The sequence below is a fragment of the Cucumis sativus genome, chromosome 1 (assembly GCF_000004075.3).
Source record: "Cucumis sativus cultivar 9930 chromosome 1, Cucumber_9930_V3, whole genome shotgun sequence".
Classification (NCBI taxonomy): Eukaryota; Viridiplantae; Streptophyta; class Magnoliopsida; order Cucurbitales; family Cucurbitaceae; genus Cucumis; species Cucumis sativus.
This window is the reverse complement of record NC_026655.2, coordinates 32,512,794-32,538,744: the sequence shown is the minus strand read 5'-3', so window position 1 is coordinate 32,538,744 and position 25,951 is coordinate 32,512,794. Positions and strand designations below refer to the sequence as shown.

The following is a 25,951-nucleotide window of genomic DNA, read 5'->3' as shown; positions in this document are numbered from 1 at the left end:
ATAGTGATGGATGGATTTCTATTGTGCTATGTTATATTAATTATCATCAAAAAAAAATTTCAAGCTGCGAGAATCGGTGACTTAGAGCTTTTTCGTCGCGACTTGGAGCTTTTTCAAACTGCTATTGGGAAGTTTTTGGATAGTTTTTAGATAAGTTAGTTAATTTAGGAAGTTGAGTTGAACTTATGACAATTTAATGAGATTGTTTATATTATTTTTGCAAAGGATATGAAATATGCATATATGTATTGTTTTGGAAATGATTATATATAAATATGGTGAAGCGTTTTATTTATATATGTTCAAGTTTTGAAACTATATTTGATGAATATCGTCCATTTATATTTATGAAACTATTGTTAGACCACTATACAGAATTATGGGAACACAAACAAAAATACAATTAAATTATTATTTAGAAAAAAAAACTATGAAACATGCTTGACGGTTGTAAAATGTCATAAACAATCAATTTCTTGACGGTTATTAAATGTCATGAACATTCATATTCTTGACGGTTTTAAAACTGTCATGAACACTCACACCCTTGACGGTTTTTAACTGTCATGAAAATTGTATACTTGACATTTATAAAACGTCAACTTTCACTATTCTTGACGTTTTTATCAACCGTCAAGAACTTTCACTTTCTTGACACTGGCTTCAACGACGGTTTTAAAACCGTCAAGAATCATTCTTGACAGTTTTAAGACGTCAAGAGAGCCAGTTTTTGTAGTAGTGAATGGTCAAAGAAAAATTCTAGTAGGGGCACAAGGTGTCACAATCGTAGCCTTTCAAACTCGGTACGGACGATTGTGAGGCACTTGTTCAAACTCGATGAACAAGTCAACCGATCAAAATCTGGAAGTCACGGTCAATCTCAGCGTATGATGTAACCTTCCTTCGCGTTCTTGAGAAATTGTTTTATAAAACGCGAGAAAGAAAGAATTACATTGAAATTGACGTTGCAATATAGATTGTTAGTTGCAAGAGAAAAGGGTTTGCTTGCAAAGAGTGCAACACTACTTGGACGGAGATTCAACTACTATGTCTCCCCCATAGTACACATGGAACATTTTCAACTCTAGTAGGCTTGCATATGAAAATGTTGAAACGTCACTCTCAAGCTTTATGACTTAAAATGGAAAGCAACTAGCTAAACTAAATTCAAGACATAAATATAAGATAAATGGGAAGCATTCGGGCATACGGCCATAGACAAACACGCCCTGAAAAAGTATGACCGTGACACAAGGCACACCATCGCGCTACTCATCATTGCCTAACTCAAGCAGACTAGAACTCATGGGATGAATTTTAAAAGCTCCAATTTAATTTAAGCATCATGGAAACATAACAACTCTGAAATCATATTTGAATCTTTAAATGCCTAACTGACCAAGAAGTGGCCTTGTTACAATCACTATTCTAATGAACGGTGCTCTGCAGTTGACTGACATCCTAAAAAAGGTGTGCTACCACAACTGATAGGGGCTCGTTCTAAGGCATGCATAAAATTTGTTGCCTCCTCTTAGTCTTATTAACTCTCACCAATAGGATTCCTAAGATGCTCATTCTTTACGTGATCTTTGAAGGCTGAGATGGATGACCTATTCAAGATACTCTAGAAGATAGCCTCTCCTCATCTAGAACAAATTTCACCCTAGCATATCGGCAAAGCGTGGAAGGATGGAGCCCCATGACTATCGTGGGTCGATGCCCAAAAGATACAACTATTAAAATGGAAAATGACCTTCTCATATCAACAGAGAAGCCACTAGATAAAGCATAAAGCAACAATGTCCTCTCCTTTGTAATGTCTCGGAGGTTGGTAACAGGCATCAACCTTGCATACAAGAAAGTATGTTAGATCTGGTTAGAGATCAATAGTAAGGTCCATCCCTTTTATGCTAACAGGAATCTATCTCTAAATATCCAATTGGCACTTGGCCCATAGAGGGTTTTGGTGACTTGAGTGAAATTCACCTCCCTTATAATAAAACATATATACTGATCATGATCTAAGATTAAGAAGGTGAAATAGATGATTTATGAACTCAAGGCTAAAGGAAACCAGACCACCCCAAATGGTATAAAAATTACTATCCTCATCCATATTCTAATAGAATTTTCTAAGAAAGGTTACAACAGCACTCCCAGGCTGCTAGACAAATACTGCCACCCACACAGTTGTATACCAGTGGTGATGTGGGGTTAAAAATCGACATCTAAACTCAAACCCAATTCAGGTATAATCACCCTATTTCAGAATATTGTAATAGTAAATGTATTAAAGGTTTTCCTCATGACAACTTATGCCAGTCATAGGTCGGCCCATGCGCTTGCTCACTAATTGAAAAGCATCTCCATTTCCTTTACTTTTTCGAAGAGTCATATGGAACTTGGACCTAAGGGAAAAATCTAGCCAACAAGGCAGACATCAATCTCACAAAACACAACCTAAACCTGGGGTGGAAAAATTTTGTTTAACTTCTCCTCTCTCTCCTTTTCGACTCCATGGGGTGCCTATTAGTAGTCGAATTGGAAACCCAATTAAAATAATATTCTCTATCTATAACTATACTATATTAAAATCTATATCTATATCACATTTCAAAATAGAGAAAAATAGGAGAATTTTCATATGATTATTGAATTTTGAATATTCGTTTGTATCCTTCAATATTTGGGACATCATTTTTCGAGTTTAGGTGTCTATTAGATTATTTTTATGTAGGTGGTTACATATCCAATTAAATGAATGAATGAACTCATGTATGAATGTGATTCATATAAAGGGTGGCATATCGAATCTAGGTGTTGAATAAGAGTGTTAGCTAGAAGAATAAAGGTTGTTGTCACATCCATATTTTCACCTTAGAAAATAGATTTATTATTTATAAAAGTAACTTTTGAAGTCGAATAAGGGCATCTTATCTCAACAAAATAAATGTAATCCGTTTTCCATTTCAAATCTATGTGTCCATTACTAATCTTTATTTTTTCTTCTTTTGTTCTTGCAAGTGATTTCATTATATTATATATATATATATATATATATATATTATTTTATTTATTTATTTCTAAAATATAGAGTAGTAGAAGCTATGTGTGTAAGAATAATCCAAGTAACCAGACAATTCAGACTATCTATTCCATATTTTATTAGTTAAGTTGAGTTTAGTTTAAAATTTTGGTTGGATTGGATTAAAAATTTTGATTTTTTTTATTGAGTTATTTCTCGAATTGTAGAGTTGAAAAATTCGGGCCACCCAACCCAACCCGAATTAATATATATATATATACTATATTTTATTATTATCTATTTATTTAATATAAAAGTAAAACAATCATAGTGGGAGTTTCTTTCTTTCTTTTTTTTTGCTTAACTTGATTTGAAACATATTTGATTTTTGTTTAATGATTTTCATTTACAAACATTAAAATTTAGAAACAAAAATAATAATAATACAATCCGATAACTCAATCTAACTCAACCCATATTTTATGGGTTGGATTGGATTGGAAACTTAATTCGGGTTATTTGGGTTGACAACCCAACCAACCCGAAAATATGGGTTGGGTTGAGAATGTCTCCCAACCCAACCCAACACACAACGACCCTTTTACACCCGTAGTAGAAGTTATTTCAGTGTATTTACCCAACATGATTTTGCTTGCAAAATATCAAAAAAAATTATGATAATAGGGCTCATATTACTACATTTTCTAAATTGCAAATGTAGTAAATTAAAAAATTGATAACCCTTTAATAGACTTCTGATATCACTAATTATTATCATATTTGCAATATGAAAAAAAGAGGTGCAATTGACTGTTTATTTCTAAATGTTTTTTGTCATCTGATGCAATTTCTCCGTTAATAAATATAAAGGAACTTTATTATTCATATTAAACCTTCTTAAAAGGTAATTTTAAAATATTAAATTATAGCATTCATAAACATATGCATTATACGTGAATCATTACTAGTAATGATTAAGTGTACAAAAATTTAAAATTTGCAAATATAACAAAATCGCTATCAATATTTAGCAGTGATGGACTCATCTCAATGATCTAGTCTATCATTGACGGGCTTTGTGACGTATATTTACAAATTAATCTTTTACTTTATCTTAATATCCACGGATAGGTTGAATTTGATGGCTACATTTTGATCGTAGATCTTTAAAAAGATGGAAGTAGTGCTGAACTGAATTTATGCCATATTTGTTAAATATTTTATGATTGATATTATTCGAGACATGATTGTCATTTACACAACTACACCTTTCAAAAATAAAATAATTAAAGATAAATACTACTTCCATCATTTCATTCTTATATTATCTACCTTCTTACAAATATTTCAAGTTCGAAACCATATTTTGAAAGCTGAAATGTGTAATTCTTTTAAGTTTTTTAAAATTGTTTTTGCTTTTAAAATTTCATCAACAACATTCAAACATTTCGTCAAAAAATATGAAAACGTTTGTAAAATGAAAAAGCAAGCTAGGTTAAACTTTTTTGAAAAAAGATCGAAAACCACGTATTTATCAAAAACATAATTGAATAAACGAACCTAAATATTGTTTTCTTTAAAAATTGAAAAGATTATCAAAACATAATTTATCAAATTGATAAACTCAAACAGGTTTTCTTCTTTAAAAGATTATAAAAGGAAACAGTTTCAAAATTTGATAGCTCATAGGGACGGGAAAGACTTACAATGTAAATCATGTTTATAGTATTACAACAATTGTTTGAAATTGAAAAGAAAAAAAAAATCTTTCAGTGACATTATGGTTTAAAATGCCATACCCATCAAGTAAATTGGTAAGATAGATAACAATTTACATCAAATACAAATCGAAGTAGAATGGAACAATTCTAAGTCTTTTGAAGTTTTCTTCTCAGACACATGATCCTAAACCTAATCAACTCAAGTTCTTGAGAGCAGTAGATGCAGATGCCAAGTCTTCTGCTGTTACAGGTTTGTGCAACTGCAACCATAAACAAAAGTTCCACAAGGTAAGAAACTTGGAGAATTAAATTCATCATACATCCAAATTATTTGCAAATATAACATAATCCAAAACAATTGGCAGATATGATAATTTAAATTTAGTTCTCAAACTCTATCATTGATCAACTATATCGATGGTAGAAGTCTATTAATTATAGATTTTGTTATATTTGTAATTCTTTATAAATTTTATTATAACTTAAATATTATCGACCTATGTTACTTTAATTAGGATCAATATATGAAAAGTTATACGATAATGGAAATAATTCAAAGCATAGTCAAAAGAAATGTTATGAACAATATAAATCTTCTTTAATATTTGGCCAATATTGGAGAGAAGGATGCACAAACTTTGGAGTTACATAACAAACCTAATATATTTGATTAAAAAATCCCCCACTTTTTTCATCTCTTAGTAGTTAGTTTAAAGCTTGCATGAAACTATTCTCAAACCTCATAGCAGTTTTAGTACTTGGATATAGAAAAATGCAAACAAGACATGAAATTGTTAATCATTTTGATGTGTATTGATCAGAATCATACTGCTTGTGCAACGGTCAGCCAATGAAAAGTACGTTGGAAGGTATCATCTTGTGACGGCAGGGTGTCATGGTTCCAATATGTAATGTTATCAAATTTGGCCTTCACCTGCCAAGGGCTTGAGTCATCACACTGTTCAGAAGCTTTACTCTTCTTCCCTAGCACATAGCCTGAAGAACAACATTTACAAAGAAACATAGATTAGATCCTTTAGTTCAAATTGGTTAAAAATGAACTGTGGGACAAATTTAAACTAATATTAGTTCTGGATGCCTTTAGTGCAGAAGTTCAAATTAGATAGAAAGGGTGCAAACAGAGCATTTTTTTTTAACAGAAAGCATTTACATTTACTCTAAGAAGGATAGGAGATCTGATATTCTCATGTTCACTCAAACAAGGCCCTTAATATTTATATATATATATATATACTTTCCGATTGGCTAGAATTACAAAACAAAAAAGGGAGAGTTAGAAAACTGTTCTTACATAGCAGCCTAATAACTGAAAGAAACATGAAAATGGATAGCTTATTCCTTCTCATTTCCTTTTTCTAGAATCATCAAATAACCGATGATTTTTTTCATAGCAAATCTCCCAACAAGAAAACAAACATATCTTACTGACAGTAAACGAGAAGGTTCAAGTTATTTATTTGCATGTATTCTTCTTATTTTCATGAATATAAACCAAGAATGGGAACATGGAACTTGCCCATGTGGCATGTATGTGTCAATCTTTAGTTATAGAGATTACCCACTGAAGTTTCTGCAAGTAATCATTATAAAAATAAAATAAAATAAAATAGGAAAAGAAACCCGGAAGGAACTATTGTGCATGTACTCATGAAATGACTAGACCCTACGCTGTTGACAATCCTATAAGCAGAAATTAGACATGAAGCAGTAAAACAAATTCTAAAAAGATAATGATAATAGTTATCAAAAACAAGAAACAAATAAAGATTCCTTGTTCATAAACTTGTTCCAGTTGAAATACTCTGTTTATCTTCAACCAGTGTACCACCCTAGCGTTTTTTATTCACAAAACATATTCAGAAGGCATGTTGAAATTCTTTCAAAATATATCCAGGCATGTTACAAGTGAAATAAGAACATCGATCATAAAATAGGCTAAGAGTTGTAGGAAAGCTCTTCAGCAATTGCCTCAGTGATTCCCATTCAACCCACATGAGAAACGGTTGCAGCTAAGACAGAGAACAAGAACAACCAGTACCATCATATACAATCTCTGCTTATTTGAATACTTACAAGAATCGCCTTAGCCAATTGAGGGGGTTTTGAACCTACTTTTCTTTTAGACAACAACACATGAATTAAAACAGATAAATGAAAAAATACACAATTTTAAGGAAGTAAATTGTGGTTATGCCTGAATTGGAATAAATTTCATTTTAAAAACTAAACTGTCAGCAAGCTTTTGATGAGCTATACTCTATTGGTTTGATGGAAAAGCCTTGTTTAAGATAAGACAAAACCATGTGACCCTATGACTATGTAATCATTGTTCTACATAGAGAGCAGAAACATTCTATTTTTTTAAGATAAAAACATCCAATCCCAATTCCCAAATAAAACGTCCAATAAAACTAGAAAAACCAATGCTCACAGTAACAATATTTTTCAATAATAGAAATGTTCATAGCCAGCCCAAAATATATCTCTGAAAGACAGAAGCTCAACTAATATGGAAATTTCAAGTTCATGATTTACTCAGTAACATCTTCTTTGTTTGTTATTGTTTCCACCCTATAAGAAATTAAGGTAGAAAACTCTTTTAATATTATAAAGTAATATCATGCCAAAGAATAAAGATAACTGAAACCAATAATTTATGTAAGCACTAGATAGGTGACTAAGAGATTGAAGTAATGAACAATACAAAATACAAGCGGGTAATGTCAACAAAGAAGATCGAATTTTCAGTGAAGTGAAAGCTGAAAGTAATTTCATATTACCTGAGTAACCCTCCGGAAGAGAAATTGTAGCTCCTTGCAACTTTCTTCCTCTAAAATAAGCTTCCTCAAGATTCAAACCATCAACCTCAATTCCTATAATAGGCAAGAAACTACTGAGTAAAGTACAAAAAAAAATTACGCTAAATATATAAAGTGGAGTAGAATAAACGGCAAAAATTAGGGCATTACCAGTGGATTTGGGTTTAAAATAATGAGAAACAGGGCAAGGACCATCGAATTTGATGGTACAGGGAAGCTGATGAACTTTGCCACTGATATCTAAAGCTTTAGGGTCAGTCCCAAAATCAAAATCAAAATCGACGATTACTTCCCCTTTCCTCTCGTTTTGATCATTCATTTGATTGATTATAAAGCAAACCTAAAAGTGAAAAACCCTAAACAAACCCACGTTGATGCCTCGGATTTCTGGGTAGGAAATTCAATCGACCATTTGTATTATATTTCAGATTCTATGTTTCCCGCTCTTTTGAAGACTGAGAAATGAGAATCGATCGTCGACTAACATTTTCCGGCTCCAAATTGTTTTTTTGTTTTTCTTCTTTTTCTTTTCCATGTCATCCTTTTCACTTCCGCTCCAAATTATATATATTTTCTTTTCAAAATATATATATAATTAATTAATTAAAATAAAAACGGTTTAGTTCGACTTTAGAATTGACTTAATATCGATTTAATGTCTTAAACCAAACCAAACTGCATAAGAAGCGAGTTTCTATTTAACACAAACTACATCAAATCGCATCATTCGGTTGAGGTTCAGTCTGTCAATCTGTTTGATTTTTAACTATTTTTTTAACACCCCTAATTGACATAATACAAATGCATTGTTTACCATCAAATCTACAAACTTACCAAGATGTATTAGTAACAATAATATAAATAAACTATGATAAATCTAAAATTCATCTAACACATAGTTTTTTTTATTAGAAAAAATTCAAGGATTGACACATTTACTACAAATCAATCAACTTAACATACAAATGGAAAATTGATTTGCTTACCAAATACATATCACCATTTATAGAAAATGCAAATGCTACAATATATATATGTATATTTTTTTTGGTATGGTTGACGGAATTTGAAATGAGCAATAAACAATATTTTTCAAATTCTAAATATTTGTAACTATTATCTTAATTTTTTCCAAAGAAAGAAACTTTCAAACTCATTCATTCTCAAATTTTGAATTAACCATAAATCTATAATCATAAATGTTCATAGTCAACTTATCAACTTTTTTATAAAGATTGTAGATACTAATTACCTACCTAAAACATTTTAAGATGGTAAGAAGGTAAAAATAAGATCATTAATTAAGACTATAATAATGTACTATAAATTGCAAATTTTAAAGAATTCGTACAACTTATAAAAGTTCATTAGTTTACGGTGATTATTATTTAAAAGAAGGTAAGTACATCGTAAAAAAGAATCTTTTACACTTAACTCAAAACACTAAATCAAAGCACTTATTGCTATATAATAATTATACATAAAAAGAACTTAAAATTCTTGAGTTTGGATTTCACAATTGACATCGTTTCAATTTTGTACCATTTACATGTATTCTTTAAGCATTCTTTTAAATTCCAAAGTATTAACCTATTATATATTGTAAATTTAGAATCGTTCTAACATGATCCTCCTCCTCGCGACTCAGAATATAGTAAGAATAAGGATATGGGCTATTACCATAATTAGAATAATTTGACTATATTTTTGGAGTATATTATTGTATTTATTCTTTCTTTATACGTTAGCATTATTTTGTGTATAATTACAATTTGTATTAGTGGAAATTAATGGACAAAATACACAATTACTCAATATTAACCTACATGGGCAACATCAAAGCTTTAAAAATTAAATCCCAAAAGAACAAGAGAATGCCAACATTTGATAAAAGAAGAACAAAATAACACTTACTATTAAAATATCCATTAATAAATTAAAACATAAGTGAATGCATTGAACTAAAACAACCTAACCACTAATCCTAAAATTCTATCCTCACTAAACAAATTAAAATTAAAGTCATAATAAGATTTTTAACATTTGAGAGAAGAAACGGAAAGAGGAAACATAAAGGTAGTAGAATATTCAAATGAAATAGTTTCACCAAAGACAATTGGTGATCCATTCTTGACAAGACAATCATCAACAGCAAGTCTCTTGAAGATGCGGGGATTTATCAAGGCAGAAGAAGAAAAGGATCCACATTTGAGATGGAGATCATATATAATGCAATTGTCCAAACATTGGTTTGTTATCTGCACTCTATATGTTGGGATTCCGTTGAACATTCTTTTCCCTTGTGCTTGGTTGATTGCTATCGAATTTGTTTGGCATGTTCCACCTAATTCATATAATTTCCAAACATATAAAAAGGTTTAATTATTCTTCTTACTACTTCAAATAGTGTTTTTTAAGTTGGTTAATAGGATGTAAAAAGAAAAAAGAAAGAAAAAGGTGATGTAGAAGAATGTTTACCTTGGGTAGAAACGAAGGAAGAAAGTAAAAGGAGATGGAACAAAAGAGCAGAAGCTCGAAAGAAAGAAGAAGTTGCAATAACACCCATCGCTATCTTCGCTTAACTACACTTTTACCTGTTTACCACACACACACACACACACACATATACACAAAAAGAGAAGAAAAGAGAAGAGGTAGGCTAAGGCATTATACGATCTTTTCCATATCTACGCACCCACGAATATAGTCATTAATTTCATATTTCCAAAACTTATATTTTCTATTTACGCACCCACTCCCACCGCTATTACTCATTTTTCCATAACTTAACTTACAAACATTTCTCGTCTCAATTTTTTGTATCTTTTCAACTCTCTTTATTCTTCTTTTATTTTCTTTATATAAAATATATCATTTTAATTTATATTACCTACACTAATAAAATCTAAATCGTAATTCATTCTAAAATACACAAAACAAAGTTAATACTAATTAAAGTTTAAGAATTTAATTCTTCTAAACTAATTTTAAAATATTTAGATTAAAATAAGGGGTTCAAGATGTGGTTTTTGTAACGTTTTTCTTCTTATCATTCGTCAACAATTTGTCTGTCCGATAATGTTTTCATTTTCTGTTTCTTGTACATTAATTATTTTTTAGAACAAAAAACAACATAATTATGTTTGACAATTATTTCTATTTTTTGTTTCTCGAAAAAAATCAAAATTTGTTTAATAATTATTTCTTGTTTCTTATTTCGCGTTTATTTTTCTAAAATTTTTGCTTATCCTTTTAGTTTAAATACAATTTAACTAGGTAAAAAACATTAACATTATCAAATACACACAAGTTCTATTGTCAAATTAATAACTATTATATAATCGTTTTTATTAATCATAGGTTGTTAAAAATTGTTTTAAAATACTATTTCTCATTCAATTCAATTGTATTAAACGATATTTGAACTCAATCGTAAAAGTGGTGATTGTAAAATACTAAAGATAACCTAAATGAATATTTTAGTCAAAAAGATTTATATAATGTAAAATTTTAAGTAATTTTGAAAGCATTAAAAATAATAAATTTAAATTTAAAATATGGATATTTTCAAAAATAGTAAAATAAATTAAAACATTCACAAACTATAGGAAAATATGGATATTTTCAACTTATTTCCCATATTTTATTTTATGTATGAGATCAATAACATTATTTTTTTTTTACGAATATATTTATTTCTTTCTATATAGATAATTTTTAAAAAAAATGGTCAAAAATAAAATATTTACCATTTATATGTTTTTTTAGTGATTTTATTTTGTATAGGGTAAATAATTTGTCCATTTTTTTTACTTTAAAAAATATCTCTATTTTTTATATATATTAAATTTTTTTGGGAATTTTATGAATAATTAAGAATCTCTATTTTTTTCTATTTTGGTAAATAGTTTTCAAAAGGGTGTATTTTTTGTAAATACTTTTAAAAATAACAATATTTTAGTTATTAATCCCATTTGATTATCGTTGAAAAGATACGCTTGATTAAGGAATTTTTATACGAAAAATCCCCTTTCAACCGTATATTTCACAAAGGACTTTAATTTGATTTATTTATATTAATTAAATACTTTTGAAGTTATATTAATGAAATTCCAAATTGACTTTATTTTAAAATATTCTTCAATTAACATTCTTATTTTTCCTTAATTATAGAAAAATATATTGTTTTTTTCCAAACCATCTTATTTGTGATTTTTATTTTATTTTAAATTTGAAATGTCCAAAAGTTAATTAAGGAAGATGATTATTTTGTTCCCATGTTGCATTTCTTCGTTGTCAATATTGGTTTTGACATTCAATCCATATTTATGGTTTTTATATGTTCTTTCAATTTCTTCCCGTTTTGATTTTTCTTGTATTATATAAAGTGCTCCATATCCATATGTATGTATTCAAAATTCACCCTTTGATTTTGTTTATTTCAAATGCATTTAGAAGTACAAATTTTAAATTATATTATATATACTTTATGTTTTAAGTTTAGTATATAGTTTATATTAAGATATATATATATATATTCCACATATTTTGTCACATATACACCTATATATTTAGTTCATGCCATAAGATATATATCAAAATTTGGAAATTATAAAATAAATGTTGATTAAATAAATATATTTATTTAAATATCTTCAGAAAAAATAAATAAATAAATGGTTAAGAAATTATAAATAAATAAAACATGTTGATTAAATTTTGTTCCAACTAATATACTAAAACTAACTAGGGACATTTCAAACTACATGAAGTTGAATAATGTAATTCTAAAACAACATGTCAAATAAAAAATATTATATACCAAAATACTACAATTAGGGGTCGTTTGGTAAAATTCTGGTTCTCCATTTTTTGTTTCCTATTTTTTGGTTTTTTTCTTTTTTAGAACGAGAAATAGAAATGTGTTTGATAACTATTTTTGTTTCTTGTTTTTTTTTAAAAAAGAAACAAAAACAAAAAATGTGTTTGATAAATGTTTTTTTGTTTCCTGATTTTCTTCAAGATTTATTTTTTATTTTATTCACAATTAATTCAATTAAACATTAAACAAAAATATATGTCCTCCATGAAACATAAAAAAAATAAAATTATCAAAAGTTTATTCATTTAACACAATGAAGTCCCAGTGCACAAATAAAAATAATAACATAAACATAAAGTTGTATCTATCCTTCAAATGTTATCTAAATTTGATTCTCAATATTATCTCTTACTCAGATCATTTCTCTTAGATGATGTCGACTTGCATCTAATTCAATAAATTACTCTGCAAATTGGTTGACAAATTTTGTGTATCTTCAACAATCATTGATTCATTGCTAAAGTCATTGAATAGTTCATCTTGACGATCATTCAATCTAATATAATTGTGAATTGTGCAACATGCTGTCGGTATATATTTTTGTGTCTTGATCGGATACACGGGCATTTGCTTAAGAATAGGAAATTGAGCCTTCAGCACACCAAAACAACGTTCAATGACATTTGATAGTGAAGAATGTCGATAGTTAAACATTTTTTCTTTATCTCGAGGGTGATATCTTCTTTCTCTAAAATCTCATAAATGATATCTTTGACCACAAAATTGTGCTAAAAGTCCTAGCATATTTGAATATCATGAATCAACAAGATATAGTATTGATTTGCATATAATAAAGCAAATAAAAAAACTATTATTAAGTCATCCATTTCATTTAAACTTCTAAAAACACATAATTCCTCTCTTAGGCATATAAAATTTATTCTCGGGATTCTTGATATATTCAAGAAGTATGCAAGATTCATTGGTCCATCCTTCCCAACCAATCACGACATACATGAATAACATATCAAATAAACAAACATACATTATATTTCCTTGTTCTGATAGTTTTTCTTCCACGAAATGGTATTTTGTTCATTTTGGAGAATACTTGCAGCAACGTGAGTGCCATCAATAACACCAATACAATCCTAAAGGATAATCATAAACACAAATATATTTTGAATTAGTATGAAATCTATGGAAGAGAGGGTAATATTTCAAAACATTAAAGCATTACCTTAAAGAAAAGATAGTATTTTGAATTTGATACGATCTCCATTGGTACGATATTTATATTGGGTGAGCTAATAATTTCTAGGTCAAGGTTGCAAACTTTTCTCAAAACAATGTTAAAAGCTAGAGAAATAGTATGACCTAAATGTTGAAATCTTTTGCTATTATACGATTGCTTTCATTATGTGATATGATTAATAAGAATATAAAAACTTTTTCCCAAACCATGAGATAGCTAGACGCTTGCAAATTTGTATTGGATTTTAAACCTTCACAAAATCTTATGAATGTAACTCTTTTCATCTTAAAACAATCAAAACATCAACTATCGTTTCCATTTAACAGCTCGGTCATATAATCATGTCCTCTCAATGTACAGGTTCTACATAAAATGTGACGACGATTGGAGTTCCCCTTGAGATGCCAACCTTATCTCTTTGGAAAGACAAACTCCTTTAAATCGCCTAATCCTTTTTATCTCCTCATGAAGCTGCAAACATTTATTCTTCTTCATATGGCGTCTAGTCTTGTCAATAGCATCTATGACTTCTCTAGGCTCAAGTGCTTCTTCTCATAATACGTATCAAATGCCTAACTCCCAACATCCAATACGGACCTCTTCTCACCACTCGTTCTTGACACATCGCTCATATCTGTGTGATTTTACTTAAGCAGGCATTTCTCTCTGCAATCCCTTTTTTTCTCCTTTTGTGCTCTTCCTCGTGCACTACACTCTTATCTAAGTGATTTCTCCGCATTAATTTTCCACAACTGAACTTTCTTCTTTAGGATAGGTTGTGTACACATACTCCTTCCACGGAGCATATTCTATGGTTAGAACTTTCTTCATTATGCCACTATCATAGAATCTTTGTCACGTTAGGTGTACACGATCAGATCCTTACGTGTTATAAGTAGTTAATTATGTGTTGTGTGCTTGATAAGAGTTCTTTAAGTATAAGACTCATCGTGTTTAGCCTGAGCTTAACTCATCATCAGATCAGCGCTAGTTGCTAACTGCTCGAGAAAGTAAATGGCAAAGACCTTGCTAAACACGTTCAAAAGGGAGTTTGGAAACTAAATTTGTTCTAATATTTTGCCTCCAATCATTTGTGACCAGAAAGGAGAACAAGTGTTGTGTTCTTTTTTCATAATCCCCCATTCTATTTCCATCTACATAATCTTCTATGTAAATACTTAGATTAGTATCCTTTTATACTTATACTATATAGAATTTATACTGCATGAATTAGAAGTAAACTTTATAACTAAATTTGATAGCAATTTTTTGTGTTCGACCCTAGCTTACCCAGGAAACCATTTGTCTGGATTACACTTGGGCAAACGTAAGAAAAACTTGTAATAAACGTTTATCATTATGCATTTAGTGACTCGTGAGTAGGATATATGCACCTTGTATAGCATAGCTCTAACCTAGACGCCATCTTAGTCGCATTATTAGATTCACACATGACATATCTTCAAATGAACTTTGTACAGCATAATGCATAAGCAAAATAACCTACGTACCATATATCTAGTGTATTATGTCATGGTAGATCGAGGTATGGTACAAGTTTGATTGCGAGTGTTAGTGAGCCCACTTTGACTATATGTCTCTGTTGGATCATCTTAAGCTATCCTTTAGTCTGTTTTGCCGTAATGGATTGAGATATGGTGCATGGTTGATGGAAAATATGTGTGAGCTTAGTACAATTGTATGTTTCATTATTTATATTGAACATGTGTGAGCTATGCTCGACCACATATTTGACATATTCTATTGTGGTGGACCTAGATGTGATTATAGGTCTGATGATGTTTCTTATCAAAATTGTAAATATTTCATCATTTGTATTTCTAGAATTTGGTTATGTTGTTACATATTGAAAATGTATTTTGATTGCTATTTATTGAAAATATCTTTGATAAACTTTATATTTTTATATAAGTTTACCACTCACTTGGCTTTAGCTCATGTTTTTCAATGTTTTTACAACATCCAAGTAGTGGTCAAGTTTCAGGTGCCTACTGAGTCGTTAAACGCCACCCGTTTTGTTAGTCATTTGCTGCATTGTATGTATATATCTTTGGAGAGATTATTTAGGATAATTAGAAGTCTTACTGATACTTATATTTGAAAATTTACGTGGGACTCAAATTTTATTGAAGGGCGTGGGGTGAGACACAATTTGAATTTTGACTTTTAAACATACGTTTAAGAGGTGAAATGTGCCCTTTTTTTTCCAGGTGTGGTTAATTCGTATTTTAAAGGAAATTTTGTTAAATGTTTTATAGAATTTTATAGAACTTGTTTTACTTGTCTTTTATTTTGAGAAAAACATTTTCAAAAAGTATCTTCATATCTCAATCTAGGTTAGAGAGATGAATAGTATAAGATTGATTCCCTTAACAAAACAGGAGGTGACATATTCTATATAAAATGTTCACAATGAAATGAATAGTCTGTATTTAACACCATTACTATAAGAGACTTACATTTCACCTAAATAACCATAGATGACTTGATCTGAATCCTAAATGTGTTGTGAACAACCTATAAGGCGATTCTTTGATCAACATGGGTGAGACTTACCAATGTCGTTAACTCAATATATCTACCATTTGGGGGATTCGTCTGATTGGGTAGTTAGAACACATTTGAACAAACAAAAATTTACTTCTTCTCTATAAATAGAGTAAGTGGAGAAATTTGCTCTATTAAAGGTTGATTTCAAGGTTTGAACAATGTGGTATCACACCCTCTTCTAGCCCGAGAGGAGTTCAGCTATAGTGAAACTATAACTTATTGTTATTAGAGGGATTGATGATAGTTAAGAGGTGAGATGTAACTATAGATGCAAAATGGTAATTTTAGCCCAACTATACTTACGACATTTTGTAAAGAGTCATTGCACGGTTGATTGGTTATATCCAATTAACACAAAAATAGATTTGCAATGCGAAGAATGCAATTGTTGGTCTTTAGTAAAGTTTAATTAATAAATCAAGTACCATTGAATATAGTTCCACTTGCTAACTCAATAAACATGAAGGAGAATCAAATTTATTTTGAATTACATTTGAATTGTTCAAATTAATTAAACAAAATTTATTGTCATACAATTAATATAATATATTAAATGTTTGAATATGGAGTGAAATGAGAGAAATAAATATTTGAATATTAATTATATGAATGAGATTCATGTATAATTATAGAATAAAATTAATATAAGTAGGATTCATATTGTTTAATCATATGTATTAAAACAATAGATAATATGAAAGAATTAAAGTATCAGTCATATATATATACCTGATATAGTATAAACTATATGTTATATTGTTATATGAGATATAATATATAGTTTAAATTAAGTTATTATACCTCCCCCTCTATGCCCTGCGGTAATGATTCCTCTGGCATTACGACCTTTACCACATCGATGTTGTCCATAGATCAAATTATTTCGTGGATTGGATTTTACTTGACTGTCTACGGCTCCATTGCGTGTGCTTTGTTTTTAATAATTTCCAAAACTCTCTTGGAAGTTACACACGCCGAGTTATTTCATGCAAGTGAGGAGTTATTTCATATTAGTGGGGAGTTATCATATCTCCCTCACATCTTGAAATTTCTGTGATTCCAAATTTTTCTTCTTGATTATCATTCCTGAAGAATAATAAGACTCTTTCTGTGTGTGGTGGTGTTCCAAAATTCACTGTTATATTTTGTGCGTTTGAATTTTTTGAGGAATCACCGACACGTCGATCCTCAGCTAATTGTCAAAGATTGTTTTAGGCTATTTAGAACCATTTTCATTACTCGAGGGACTGAAAAGTTCATTTTGAAACTTTAAAAACAAAATATGTACCAAGTGTATTTTGTGCCAAATCAATTAATAGACGATAATTATAGAAACGCCTAAACTTCTTTCACTAAAATTTCAATAAACAGAAAAACTACAAACTAGGTTAACCTATGATATGCTTGACCTAACATTCAAGCATATATGAGAACTGTGGACGATCATCCTTTTCGTTTCTGGGATAGATGAGATCATTGATAAATACATTAATAGTTTATTAATCATTAGCATTAAACATAAGCTACACCAAATCTACAATTAACACTATTACAAGCCTTGTATTCTACAATCTCATAGCTCAAAATCTGGATCAGGAGTTTTTCGAAAGCGATTTCGGAAGGTTGATAACTGCTAAATATGTCAAGGCCCAGCTTTTCTGTTCCGTCTTTGCTAAACTAGTTCTCAGAATCGGTGAGATCAGATGGACTCTCGAGTTCTCCCATACTTGCAGAGGCAAAAGACTCTGTAGATTCCAGTGTTGAAAGAGAGGATGTAGTATCATCTGAATCCGAGACATCATCATCATGTAGAATAATGTGATCATCATCAATCTCGGAACCATCAGAACCATCAGACCCATCAGCTCCTAGAAGTTTGTTGATTGCAGACTTGGCAGTTTCAACAAACCATTCATCCTCAGGGAGTGCACTAATCAGGCATAGTGGTTCAGTTTTTCTTTTCAATTAGAAAGGCAGCAAAAGAAGAACATATGGTGCATGTTCGTGTGTGCATGTGTGTGCCTATGAGTGTGAGAGAGAGAGAGAGAGAGAGACCTTTGTGGATCAATGCCTCTAGCAGAAAATGTCCTGATTGCACGAGCAATAATGGCAGACGCAATCTGATGGATTTGGCGAGACGGGTAACCAGCAAAACGTGCTATTTCAACAGTGAAGTGCATATCAAGAATTAACTGCCAAGAGAAAGATATTATGCTCTTGCTCAGCACAGCGCATATGATGAACCAAACTCTTGCATTTCTTTTTCTTTTTTTTTCTTTTTAGAAGAATGAAGAAATAAATTCTTTATTTCATTGTTGATGAATGAAATTACAAAATAGGGAGAATCTCTTCCACCCAATGGCGGTTAAAAAATTATTTCCAAGACGACTAGAGTTCTTAAAAGGAGACATACATGTATACCCATACATACATAGCATTCAAAACAAAATCTATAAAACTAATGAGGAGAAAGTAAGAGTATGTTTGGTTTAACTTTTCAAGTGTTTAATTTGAAAATAAGTCATTTTGAAAAAAAATTAAAGTGTTACCGTAACCACTCAATATATATTTTGAACCTTAAAAAATATTTTAAACAGTTTTTATTAAAATAGTTCAAATAAAAAAAATATTTTTTAAAAAGACTTTTTCCAATGTTCAATCCAAACAGATTCTAAGTCATCCAAGATCCTATTATTTCTCTCACACCAATCGCTCAATAAAAAGGATCCAATGCACAGATTACTCAATTATAATTTTAGTGTTTTATTTAGACATTGAAGACAATTGAACATTTTTTATTCTTGTTTTGTTTATTTCTTTTTTTGCATATTAATTTCAAAACGTTATCCATTTAAGTTGATTCATACAAACGAAAATGCAATTGTACTTCCTACCCCCACCCCACCAAAGCGTTTAAAAGCATATTTTTTCCACCATCTACAAAATTTATTGAAGTGGCTACTTTACAAAATTATTTAACCAAACAAACTATGAGGCAGAAATTCATTCCGTTAATGAATCACAAATTCCGAACAACACTCGACCAACAAATTGTTTCAGTTTAAAACTTTTATGAATGATACGAGATGTAGCTGAAGCAGATGACACGTACCTGCTGCAAACCGATAGGCAGGAGATTAATTGAATTATCTTCAAAAACGCCCCAAAAGTCCTGGTCATCAGACAACCAGATAAGGAAGGTCTCTGTCAGCCTAGCAAGCAAAATCTTTTGTATTTTCTCTTTCCCAAGCAAGACATCTCCTGCAACAGTTGCTAACTGTTGCAATTTTGCAAATAGGGCCTACAATAATGCCAGAAATCATGCTATTATTAGCATGGAAACAGATATGCAGTAAGCAAGAAAGCTTTTCTACACACACAAAAGTAATTAATATAAATAATAAAAACAAATCAATAAATTAATAAAGAGTTTAAAACAGGAAGAAGCTAGCGGAATGGCTTAATCATATTGTTGTTAATTAAGTCCCTCGCCATCATACTGGATCAGAGAATAATGCTACTTTATCTCTTGTCAAGTTGGCCAAACATTTGGTTTCTTCGTATAGTTTTACACAATTTAATTCCTGGAAACTTGAGTGCCTATACTAATAGCGTGAATCTTGAATTTTCTACACTATGTATCATAAACTGTAACTTTGATGGATCACGAGTTGCAATTCAAGGAACTTATGAAAGCACAAATTTAGAGAATTGATTGTGTGGTTTAAGCCCAAAATGGCAAGCTATAGAGCACTAAGTCTAAAACTACAAGGAAACATAGATAATATCTCACCCAAAACGTTTTTCCACATCTATGATGACCAACCCCAGATCCTATATCTTGTCATCTTAAATGATCATCGCACTCAAAAATAAGACTCATATATGACATTGCGTAATCAGATAAATGTAATTTGTTCAATACATTTAAAATAGTCCTGGGAACCCACAACACCAAAAGAGTGCTTGCTTTTGGGAAATAAAAGAGAAGCAAATTCTGTGAATGTAATAAACTGGGTGGAATATTGGATATTAGTAAAAGATGGATTTCAACTATTGTATATACACCTTAAAAACATAAATAGCCAAACATAAAGGGACGTTACCTGAAATGGAAGTGATGGACGAGGATCAGAACCCCAATGAAGATCCTCTCCATCCCCAGTTATATAAATCCATGCATCTAATCTTGTTTTGCCTTCTCTTGAATATATGAAACTCAACACATATTGCAGGCAGAAGTGATCTCTAAGCTTGTCAAATGATACTTGAAGATGGCGCTTCCAATCCTTCAGTTCAACAGAACTTCCAGAATTGTAGACGGCAGTTTCAGTTGATTCATTCTTCTGGACTAATTCATCCTGCCGTTTCCAGATGGTCATCACAGCATCTGGTAAAAGTTCATCCATAATGGTAAATGCTATACCAAGAATTGCTAACTTTTCGGAATCAGTTTCAACTCTAAAGGGTGTAGCTTCTTTCAATTCTGTAAGATTTTCATCATCCGAGGGGCCTGGTAGTGTTCTGCGTAGGGCATCCATGTATTTATCAAATAACTGAGAAATTCTATTTAAGACGTTGCCTCCAAAATGAAAAATTGCTGATGATGTCAGCTGTTCCAATATATCCTATAAAAAATTGCCATGTTTCAGTATTGCATTGTCAGTTAATGAATAAAGCTTCAATTCACCAAATAAAGTAACAAGGGAATGGTTATTTCAGGAGATTTTTCCATTTTATTTTCGTGTACAGTTTTTCAGCATGCTTTTCAGTAGCTATTATAACTTATAAGGAATAATAGTGGAATAATTCTTCTACTTTTTCTATATTCAAAAATATCATCCTCCTGAATAGAAGGGAGTTAAGAGCAATTTTTATCAAAGCATTGGTTGGACCAAAACTTCTTATGATACTTCTTTTAGAAATGTTCTCCTAAAGGCTCTGTCTAGGTGTAAATCTTACCCAATTGGTGATTATATAGTCTTTCCATACTTTTGGCCAGATGGATGTTCATTTTGTAACTCCATTTAGGCTCTTGTGGCTATTCCCTCTCTACTTTGTGATACTTGATGCACCAATAAATATGTTGTTTCTTTTCAATAGAAATAAAAATAAATAATAAAAAGTAGAGAGGCCTTAACTGGTTTATTAAGTCTCGGTAAAGGATTTTTTCTTAATAAAAAAAGAAAGAAAAAGTTATACTTCTATGTGTACTATTAAGTTATTTTGCATCTCTATCAAGGCATCATCACTACTGCTATATTGGAAATACAAAATGAGAAATTCAAGAAGGGATAATACGAAGAGTAGCTATAGGGAACCCAATAACTTGCCACGATTGCATTGGTAATTCATGAAATAATATAATTAAATTCTAAAATAGTAGTGACTGGCCTGGTGATCAAAGGGCAAAGCTACAAAACCAACATATTGGCAAACCATAGAGACCCAGCTACCTATAGTATTAAACTCTGATAACTTTTTCAACGCTAAATGTTGTTACACTAATTGAGGGTGCATACCACAGAAGTTAGCAAAACATCCAAAATTATTTTAAATAATAGCAATAAAATAAGAAAGAACTAACACAAATATTTGAAAACAAATAACCAACTTACATCAACAATGTGCATGAATTTCATCCCACTAACCACAAGCAGACTATCTGAGGATGTCAAAAATGGAGACAATGACGATGCAAAGCGAGATGATAATACAAAGTTGTCATCAGGTTCAGCCAAGTCAAGAATGCCTCTTCTAGCTCTTCGGAAGTTCAACTCCAGAACTTCTTCCATAAAAGGCCGTAAAAGTACCAAAAGTAGTTTTGACAGTTTCAAGCCTTGTGTTTCCAATAATGAACAGAAATTAAGACTAGCATGTATGCATATGCTAGCTGCACGCAGAGCAGACACTATCTCGGAAGATGGTGCGTTCTCTTTCACCAACCGTACAAAGAATTCAATTTCCCATTCAGCCCACTGAACAACTCTATTCGTGTAAATAGGATCATCACCAAAAATTGAAGCAGATTCTTTTGTTGCCAATGAAATTGCAGAAAATACAAGCTTACTCAAAGTAGCTGAAAATGTCTTCGGGCAAGCAGCACATGAAGGAAGAAAAGCTGAGGTGCTCCTTTGAAGACGAGATCCAAATGACTTAAGCAGTAACTGATGAGCCAAAGAACCTTTACCGAGTCTTAATAAACCAGTTAAGGCCTTTCTAAGCTCAAGCGGGTCTACAAAAGGTTGTTCGGAAATTTCAATCAACTGTTCCTCAAGCATAGCTTTGCTTTTCAAGAATGCAGATTTGTACAAGGAGACTTCGGATGAAACTTCCCCAGTTGCTTTGAGCTCTGGAGAATTTCTCTCTTCTGCATCTAAAGCCTCCAGTGCTTCTTCAGTTTTATGCTCAGCTAAAAGGATGTCAATATTCTCAAGAAAGGCCATATTGCGACCATCTTCCAATTTTGACAAGGAGTCTTGAGGGTCATAACTTTTTGCACCATCCTTAACTTCATCAGTGTCATCTGATTGGTTCCACTGTTCTAACTCATGACATACACCAGTGATTAAATCTTGCACTAGAATCCTTTGGGATGAAATATGTTTTTGCAGCTCAGCCAACTCATGTTCCATCTCCACAGCCTCTTCAGATATCCTGAATAACACCCAAAATTAAGCCCTACACTCATAAATCTATGACAAAAATGAGTGAAAATCAAATAACATGCACCCTGGGCCTGGAATTCGATTAAACGTCAATGACACTTGAGAATATCAGAGAAAAAGGTGAACTGCCTTGAAGAAAACAAGGGATTGTCCTCTTAAGGAAGAAGGAAAGAAAACTTGCTAAAAACCAGCGAATACGAATATTGTTACCAAGGATAGCCAAAGGTGGTATCATGCTTGAAAAATGAAATGACATCAAGAGAGAGATGAGATTTGAAATTATCCCAAAGGATGGTGCCTGCCAGGAGAAACACATTGGCAACAATGCTCATTTTCTAAATTCAACTGAAGCTATGAGGAGTTTGGGCCGAAGAAAATGACACAGGATCAGAAGTTTTGAACTTGGCTAGAAGTTCTAGAAGTCTTTGTTTCTCTTTTAGCGAACATCAAGGATTTAGAGGGGTTAGATTGCATGCATAAATAAATCTAACGAGCAAAATAAACCTGCATTCTGACACATCCTAGAAATTGAAGGCTCAATCTAAAATTGTAAGATTTTAGTTTCCAATAAATATCTTGATCTTCAATTTCTTTGTTGGGACCATCAAATTTAGTTAAGAAACGAGACTCTAGACTTAGTTTGTTTCCCCATAGGTTTATGATGTAGAGGAAGTGTGTAGATTGGAACCTCTGGAACCAGAGAGGTTTTATTAAGTTAAGCTTTTGGGTGAATTTGTAGTTTAATATGGTAAAGAGCAGGTGGTCCAGACAGGCCTTATGTTCAAGCTCCTAGATTGTCGTTTCCTCCCCAACTAAAATTGATTTCCACTTGTTGGGTCTTCAAATATTTCAAACCCACAAGGGAGGTAAAATTGATTCCACTTGTTGGTCCTTTCAAATATTTCAAGCCCACAAGTGAGAGGGAGTGTTGGTGATGTATAGTTAAATTTGCCTTCAACCACCAACTTAAGTTTTTGGGTGAATTGGTGGTTTAATACAGTTAGCAATACTCACTTGCAGATTAATTAGGATGTGTGAATTTCTTTTTTAAAAAATGTCGGAATGCAATAAACCCAATACTATGGAAGTGTATTAGGATTTTCAGTAAATGGCATAATCAATGCTTGTTTTCCAATAAACTGAACCTGACAATTTATTTTCCTATCGTCTCTACGTATGCTTGCCTTTGGCCAAAAGTACGGAGACAAACTTGCTTCAAAATGGTGAAGTAAACATGTTTCACTGACAATTTTTAAATGAATTACTAACTAGTTCCATAACATAATGCCAAAATGACAGTTTATTACTTCAAAGAAGCCACTCTATAATTCGCACATATACTTGGTGATCAGTTTGTTACCTTAAAAAAGCCAGATACTTGGTCTTCATATTGCCACATAAGTTCTCCACAGCATCCTTTAAATCCATGAGTTCACAGCACAGTCTTCTAATTCCCTACATAGGCATCATTTTCTTGCATCAAATCAAGTACGGAATAAAAAAAGAACAAAAGAGGCAAAAGTACAATTTGAAGTACATAAATACAGTTCAAATTAGTGTTTTAGTGGTATAGTTGCGATGAACATGCCATCAACTATCAAGGATTAAGTACCCAGTAGCTCTAAACCTTATTCTCGTTGATTGAAGACCTTTTAGTTTTATGTATCAGTCACATACGTTTGTTTTTTTTACTCCTTTTCTGCAGGACTCTTTTCTTTTTCGAATGTTTGTTCCTATTCTTTCTTGTTTATCAAAGAAAACTTGGTTTTTCATTTGATTATTTATTTTCTAAAAAAATTGGACTTAAATGGAGAAATTGAACGGGCTTTTGTATCTCTCCTGTCTTCTATGGTGTGATTATAAATGAGTAACTAAGGAGGATGTTTAAATGTCTTGGAGAGCATAGCAAGGAAATTTCCTCTCTCCTTTGGATTTTCGATTTTTCATCTGTGGCTATCTATTGGATCTCATGGGATTTAGATAAGAGTCTCTAGTTTCTTTATCTATACTTTTCAGTGGTGGAAGACAGGGAAAATTCTTTGAACATTTTTCAACCTCATATAAACCTCTGAGGCCAGTCTCTGGTCTTAAAATTAACCTTGTGAAATCAGTGGCGGCAAGCATCAATCTCAGAAGACCATTTTTAGGTAGGGAATGGAGGATTGAGGTAAGCTTAAGAAACAGCTAAGCTTGCCTCCCTAAGCTAGTAGTGAGGTAATCGCTCACTTCTAGTTCTAGAAAAGATTTACATTTACCACCAAAAATTATCTGCACAAACAGATCAGATAAGGAAGACCCAAGAAAAAATTCTAAAACCATCACAACTCATCAATGACGAAATCATAATGAACAGCTAAACTAAATACATTAAGATCAGTACGGTAATAACATGAATAGAAACGGAAATGAGTAAAAGAAAACAAAAATGACCCAAATTCTTAAATCTGCAGTAATTCAAAGAAAAATGACCCATTTTGTTTTCCAGCATTATATCGGTAAGCTAGCAGAAGAACCGAAATGAAAAAAGAAGGAAGAAACAAAAGAACAAACCTGTTCAGTGTGGGATTGGTAGAGAGAATCAACCTTAGACTGCGGAATGATGCTCTCAATAGACGGGAAATCATCTTCCTCTTCGCTACTCTCCATTCTGAGCACCCAAACTAGTCTTCAAAACCCTCCCCAAGTGAAACTGGAATCGAAAGTGCTGAAAAAATCCCAAATCTCCAAAGGCGAAGCTAAGTAAATGAAAGGGTTCTGCTTATAGCTGAGTGATCGAAGAGTGTGGTGTGTACCGATTTTTGAACAGAAGATTAGAAATTGAGGAAAGGGTTGAGAGGAGAAGTTGCAGATTCTGTTTGAGTGGCGATATTTTGGTTGATGCTGGAAATTTGGGTCTCGGGAATCACGAAATTTGATGAATGATCATTCTTCTCCTGTTTGTATCTATCTTTGTTGAAGAAAAATACAAACTCTGTTTCTATACATTGAAATTACATAATGCAATTTCTTGAACTTAATTTGGTTATTTGGAGCAAAACTCACCAATATT

General features: G+C 31.5%; 2 protein-coding genes across 2 annotated transcripts; both read right to left on the bottom strand.

Annotated features, from left to right (window-relative positions):
• Positions 1-4,678: 4,678 nt before the first annotated feature.
• On the bottom strand, positions 4,679-8,159 carry LOC101208243 (uncharacterized protein C12B10.15c). The gene is made up of 4 exons (XM_011662021.2): positions 7,737-8,159; positions 7,548-7,640; positions 5,576-5,742; positions 4,679-5,006 (listed from the first exon to the last, which is right to left on the bottom strand). The coding sequence occupies exons 1-4, from the start codon at positions 7,903-7,905 to the stop codon at positions 4,941-4,943; spliced, it is 495 nt and encodes a 164-aa protein (XP_011660323.1). The 5' UTR covers positions 7,906-8,159; the 3' UTR covers positions 4,679-4,940.
• A 9,387-nt stretch (positions 8,160-17,546) lies between these two features.
• LOC101222251 (exocyst complex component EXO84C) lies at positions 17,547-25,951 on the bottom strand. Its single transcript, XM_004145409.3, has 7 exons — positions 25,453-25,951; positions 24,263-24,357; positions 21,853-22,891; positions 20,341-20,862; positions 19,347-19,535; positions 18,290-18,426; positions 17,547-18,164 (listed from the first exon to the last, which is right to left on the bottom strand). Exons 1-7 carry the CDS (start codon positions 25,546-25,548, stop codon positions 17,912-17,914), a joined length of 2,331 nt encoding a protein of 776 aa, XP_004145457.3. The 5' UTR covers positions 25,549-25,951; the 3' UTR covers positions 17,547-17,911.